The sequence below is a fragment of the Chiloscyllium plagiosum genome, chromosome 23 (genome assembly GCF_004010195.1).
Source record: "Chiloscyllium plagiosum isolate BGI_BamShark_2017 chromosome 23, ASM401019v2, whole genome shotgun sequence".
Classification (NCBI taxonomy): Eukaryota; Metazoa; Chordata; class Chondrichthyes; order Orectolobiformes; family Hemiscylliidae; genus Chiloscyllium; species Chiloscyllium plagiosum.
Window position 1 is genome coordinate 32,319,067 of NC_057732.1, and position 6,719 is coordinate 32,325,785.

At 40.3% G+C, this 6,719-nt stretch overlaps 1 protein-coding gene across 1 annotated transcript in view; it reads right to left on the minus strand.

The window, feature by feature from the left end:
- reln (reelin) overlaps positions 1-6,719 on the minus strand; it is a 387,698-nt gene that overhangs the window by 85,472 nt on the left and 295,507 nt on the right. The window contains exons 36-37 of the mRNA XM_043713852.1: positions 4,237-4,414; positions 1,437-1,521 (exon numbers count right to left, since the gene is read on the minus strand). Of these exons, the coding sequence (XP_043569787.1) occupies positions 1,437-1,521; positions 4,237-4,414 (263 nt within the window). The remainder of the gene's footprint in view (positions 1-1,436; positions 1,522-4,236; positions 4,415-6,719) is intronic.

Consider the following 6,719-nt stretch of genomic DNA (forward strand, 5'->3'; position numbering starts at 1 on the left):
TATGTTCTGGCGATGGAGGAGTCCAAGGACCTGCTTGTCCTTGGTGGAGTGGGAGGGGGAGTTGAAGTGTTGAGCCATGGGGTGGTTGGGTTGGTTGGTCCGGGTGTCCCAGAGGTGTTCTCTGAAACGTTCCGCAAGTAGGCGGCCTGTCTCCCCAATATAGAGGAGGCCATATCGGGTGCAGCGGATGCAATAAATGATGTGTGTGGAGGTGCAGGTGAATTTGTGGTGGATATGGAAGGATCCCTTGGGGCCTTGGAGGGAAGTAAGGGGGGAGATGTGGGCGCAAGTTTTGCATTTCTTGCGGTTGCAGGGGAAGGTGCCGGGAGTGGAGGTTGGGCTGATGGGGGGTGTGGACCTGACGAGGGAGTGTTTTCACCATCCCTCCAGAACTATCCCTCTCTGAGGATGAAAGATCAGTCCTCAGCAGAGGCCTCACTTCATTTCCCTACGCTCCCGGATTAACGAGTTCAACACGCAGCGAGACATCGAACAATTCTTCCGCCGCCTTCGCCTCCGCACCTACTTCTTCAACCAGGATTCTCGCCCACCCTCTGACGACCCCTTCTCCTGCCTCCAACACACCCCATCCACCTGGACACCCCGTGCTGTCCTGGAGGAAGGGCAAGTAATTTCAGAAACACCATTGCTAGTATAAATGAGGCCTTTGGGATTGTCCACAATGCCCTCTGCAATTAATTGACATGTTGTTGTAAGGGTTCCATATGGAAGTTAGACATTTGTGGGCAGCACGGTGGCACAGTGGTTAGCATTGCTGCCTCACAGCGCCAGAGATCCGGGTTCAATTCCCGCCTCAGGCGACTGAGTATGTGGAGTTTGCACGTTCTCCCTGTGTCTGCGTGGGTTTCCTCCGGTTTCCTCCCACAGTCCAAAGATGTGCAGGTCAGGTGAATTGGCCATGCTAAATTGTCCGTAGTGTTAGGTAAGGGGTAAATGTAGGGGTATGGGTGGGTTGCGCTTCGGTGGGGTTGTGTGGACTTGTTGGGCCAAAGGGCCTGTTTCCACACTGTAAGTAATCTAATCTAATTGAGCGAGGTACAGAAAAGTTACTAGTGACAGTGCCACAGTAGCCCTGCAGTCAATGATTTCTAGACAGTATAGAAATGGGTGAGAAAAATTACAACTGAACTTTCTGATTTTTCCTTGAAAGGGAAAAACAACCAAAATTGCTGAAGGATCCAACTTGAAAAAGTAGTTTGTCTTGTCCGTTCAGATGTTGACTAATTTACTGCATTTATGACACTTCCACTCCATTTCATGTACTTATTTTATACATATATAGATACTTTACAATATTTGCCACATTGTTTTTATCTCTGCAACATGAAGTCTGAATATTCAAACTGACAGACACTTTGACTGCTTGAGATTCTTTTTGATTTTGTACATTCTGGCAAAAAAGCAGAAAAACATACCTTTAGCTATGAACTTAAATGAGAATTGAATGTACAAAGTGTTTGTACACTCCAGGTCCCTGGAAACCAACATCCTCAATCCCTCCTGCAGGAAATAAAGAGATAAATGAGTGGCTTGAACAAATGAGATTGTTGTTGCACAAAGAGCATACAGATTGCTAACAACATTCCTGCAAAGTGCAATTTAGAAATGAGTTTGAGAATCTGTTGTTACTTTCAAAAATACCGACAAATAATTTGACATGAACAAATATCTTAATTAACTCATCTATATTTAAATATTGAAGGAAACAGTGTCCAATAATACAGTGCAGTGTGTTAAGAGTATTAACATAATACATCTGCTATGTCAATTCAATAAAGTGAAAGTAATTTTATTCCCATTTAAAATCTAACTTTTGGCAGAAAGGTTACTGCACTCCACAAAGGATTATACTTCATTTGTTTCATTTTATTGTCATTGCCTTCTACTTAAAGCAAAAATGACTTTGATAAATGAGGTATTATTTATAGCAATTCTATAAGTCACCATCGTTGAGAGTGTTGAGGCACTGAATTATTTTCTATCAGACCAGTCTTCAAAAGAGTAATTGTATCTTATGCCTTTTGGGGCAGACGCATGACACGGATTAGTGCTTAAATTACACCATTGTTAGGATCTACCAAAATTATATCAGACTAATGTGGACAGTGGCTTTTTTGTACTGGTTAGGAGCAAAAGCTGCAAATGAAAAATGATCTATTGAGAGAGTTTTTTTTATTACGAGGAAATTAGGCAGAAACAGGGCAGATAAAATAACAGCTCACACTTACAGTTCACGAAGAAGCTGACATTGCACAGACTAGTCGGCACCATATGTGCTCTGGAGTATAGTAATATGTATAAAATTTAGTTTTTTTTCCCTAAATGACTTTGGATCATTTGTGAAAATTACAATTAAATTTAGACCTGCTTCAGTCTTTATGGATGAAGTCAATAGGTTTGAGTGCACAATGCTGCATTAACAAAAGCCTCTTTGTCATAAGGTGAAATATAGCGTAGATTTAGCCAACTGTCTGGTAAACATTGCTGTAAAATGGCACGCTGATGAACAGAAATAAATCTGATTGGGTTCAAACCGGTTCAGAATTTATTAACTATACAGGGCTATACAAGATATACATTTATTTAAAATTATGCAATATGTTGACATGCAATTCTTGTTTATTCTTGAGTGAGAAGGACAATTTCCTTTGATGCCTGCACCAGAACTGCCAACTACTTTGAGACAAATTAATAATCAACTTCTTTTTTGGTGGTAATAGTAGTGAAATTGTCAGTACACCATTGAAACTGATTTCTGGAGTCTGCACAGTATAGAACAATCTAGAAATCAGTATAGAACAATCTAGAAACCTTTACAAGGGGAATTGTAAAGGTTTCTCCCAGTTGCAATTACAAAATTGTTATAAGAAACCTTTAAAAATGATACATATAGTTAAATGAGAAATAACTGGATTTTTAACAGCAGGCTAACTTGCTAATTAATGCTAAACACATTCACTGGTTGCTGAGAAGCAAATTCCACAAGTCTGGATGTTAACTTTCTCCCGACTAAAGATTTCACATTTTAAAAATAAGTATACATTTAAATGATTTTTAATTTTTGGCTTAAGATGAAATCTAAAGCAAAGATAATAATTTATTGAGCTATCTGAAAATTTAAACTGTAGGGAATCAAAATATGTTTTTTTCCAAGCTCTTGAAATGTTTCATTTAATCATAGCAGAAGCAGACCTTTGGCACACTGAATATGCACTGACAATATCTACTCTAAATCTACATCACTTCCTAGCACTTGGCCCATTGCCTTCAATGTCATGACAATTCACATGCTCATCCAAGTACTTCTTAAAGGTTTTGAGGTATTCCACCTCAGCTACTCTCATTCATACTCAAGGGTTAGTTATTCATTCTTACTAGGTCCTTCATTAATTGTGATGCAGTCATGCAGTAACATGACCTTCTGTATTTATGTTGACATATGGGGAATTTGGACTCACAGAAGCAAAATTAGAAAAATTCATCAATATCCTAGATGATTATCAAGACTCCATTAAACTGATAGCCACAAAAAATACACAAGGAAAGATTACATTTCCTACACTTTACAATATTTGAATTGGTTCAACCTTCAAATCCACCTCAATGGAATGGACAAAATCCATTATGCAGTGACTGAGGTTGCCCAACTTCTGGGAGTGCCAGCAAAAATGTCTCCACTATGTCACCAACCTATCACCGATAATGCCCATCAAACTAAATTCATTGAATTATTGCAGGCAGTCCAGATGAAGTGTGGACAGAGGGGGATATGCAAGCACTCCGAGGCCAAAGGTTAAAACATCATTATTAAGGAGAGCAAGGTTGATATTAATGAAAATATGGCAGTCTTAGCTCTCCTGCAAATAATGGTACTGTGTAAAATATGGTGTATCCAGTAATAAGAAGGGTTTAAATGTTCAATAACATTAGCACATAGTGTTGTGATATAAATGATATTTGGCAATAAGTCATGAGATACAGGATTCTTGGTCAAACCTATTACTGCAGGTTAAAAAATCAAAACTACTCTATTTGCCAAAAGTACAAAGCTCAAGGTCACAATACTGTGCTCCCAGTGCGGGGCCTGGTTTGCCATCATTGCATAGTGTGAAGTGTGACTGTAATCTCCATGAATTTTCAAATATATCTCCATGAGCTTGTACCTTGTCTTAAACATCTTCAACCACAGTGTAAGCAACAATAACAAATCCTAACCCCTTTAAAGACCAATGCTGTTCCAGATTTGATGATCTCCCCATCCAAGTTCCCTCGCTCTGCTCCAAGAACTTCTGGCCAAATGTCAGGGTGTGGTTTTTCATTAAAGTCGTCTTTGAGAATTGATGGCAATGGAAGAAAGGGCACACAATTACGTCCTCCAAAGCCACTGTCACATCTGAAAATGAAAGGAAAGGCCCATCAGTAAATGCTTGTGGCACAGCACGTCACTTTAACCAGAGTGATAAATGTAACAGCCAAATATTCATTGTGCCTTGTATAGTTTTAACAAGACTTCCCTATATTTATACTCCATCCCCTATAAAAAAAAGGCCAACAGTCAATTTGTTTTCCCTATTACCTGCTGAACTTGTATACCAGATTCTTCATAAGTATGAACAAGAACTCTGCAATCCCTTTGTGCTGTAGCTTTCGGCAGTCTTCCCATCCTATCAAAGTGCATTACCTTATATTTTCCCACATTATATTCCATCTGACAAATTTTGCCCATTCACTTAATCTTTCTATATCCCTCTACAATTCCTTTGTGTCATCCTCAACAATTACCTTCCCACCTTTTGTTTGTCTTCTGTAACTTTGGCTATAGTACATTCATGCTCCCCATTCACATCATGCATATTTATTTAAATAACGGTGGCCCCAACACTGATCCCTGTGGTACTCTACTACTTCCAAGCTGCTATCCTCCAAATGCTCCCATTATCTCAACTCCTTGTCTTCTCGTTACCCAATCCACTATCCATGTTAAAACATTACCCTCAATTCCATGGACACAGCTTATAATGTAGAGTTACGTGTGGTAACTTATCAGATACCTTTTGGAAATCCAAATATATTACATTGATTCTTCTTTATCTATCATGTTAGATGTGTCCTCAAAAAATTATATTAAACTTAGAAAGCTTGATTTCCCCTTCATGAAGCCATGCTTACTCTGCTTGATTTTATTATGCATTTCTAAATGTTCTGCTATTATATTCTTTATATAAGATTCTACCATTTTACCAATAATAGATGGTAAGCTAACTGGTCTATGGTTACTTATAGAACATAGAACATTGAACAGTACAGCACAGAACAGGCCCTTCAGCCCACAATGTTGTGCTGACCACTGATCCTCATGTACGCACCCTCAAATTTCTGTGACCATATGCATGTCCAGCAGTCTCTTAAATGTCCCCAATGACCTTGCTTCCACAACTGCTGCTGGCAACGCATTCCATGCTCTCAAAACTCTCTGTGTAAAGAGCACGCCTCTGACATCCTCTCTATACTTTCCTCCAACCAGCTTAAAACTATGACGCCTTGTGTTAGCCATTTCTGCCCTGGGAAATAGTCTCTGGCTATCGACTCTATCTATGCCCCTCATTATCTTGTATACCTCAATTAGGTCCCCTCTCCTCCTCCTTTTCTCCAATGAAAAAAGTCCGAGCTCAGTCAACCTCTCTTCATAAGATAAGCCCTCCAGTCCAGGCAGGATCCTGGGAAACCTCCTCTGAACCCTCTCCAAAGCATCCACATCTTTCCTATAATAGGGCGACCAGAACTGGATTCAAAGTGTGGTCTAACCAAAGTTTTATAGAGCTGCAACAAGATCTCACGACTCTTCAACTCAATCCCCCTGTTAATGAAAGCCAAAACACCATATGCTTTCTTAACAACCCTGTCCACTTACGTGGCCATTTTAAAGGATCTGTGTTCCTGCATACCAAGATCTCTCTTTTCCTCCACACTGCCAAGAATCCTATCCTTAATCCTGTACTCAGCTTTCAAATTCGACCTTCCAAAATGCATCACCTCGCATTTATCCAGGTTGAACTCCATCTGCCACCTCTCTGCCCATCTCTGCATCCTGTCAATGTCCCGCTGCAGTCTACAACAGCCCTCTATACTGTCAATGACACCTCCAACCTTTGTGTCATCTGCAACTTGCTGACTCATCCTTTAATCCCCTCATCCAAGTCATTAATTAAAAATTACATACAGTAGAGGCCCAAGGACAGAGCCCTGTGGAACACCATTCACCACTGACTTCCAGGCAGAATATTTTCCTTCTACTACTACTCGCTGTCTTCTGTTGGCCAGCCAATTCTGTATCCAGATAGCTAAGTTCCCCTGTATCCCATTCCTCCTGACTTTCTGAATGAGCCTACCATGGGGAACCTTACCAAATGCCTTGCTGAAGTCCATATACACCACATCCATAGCTCGACCCTCATCAACATTTCTAATCACATCCTCAAAGAACTCGATATGGTTTGTGAGGCATGACCTGTCCCTCACAAAGCCGTGTAGACTACATTTAATCAAGCCATGCTCTTCCAGATGGTCATAAATCCTATCCCTCAGAATCCTTTCTAACACCTTGCAGATGACAGACGTGAGACTTACTGGTCTGTAATTGCCGGGGATTTCCCTATTTCCTTTCTTGAAGAGAGGAATTACATTTGCCTCTCTCCAGT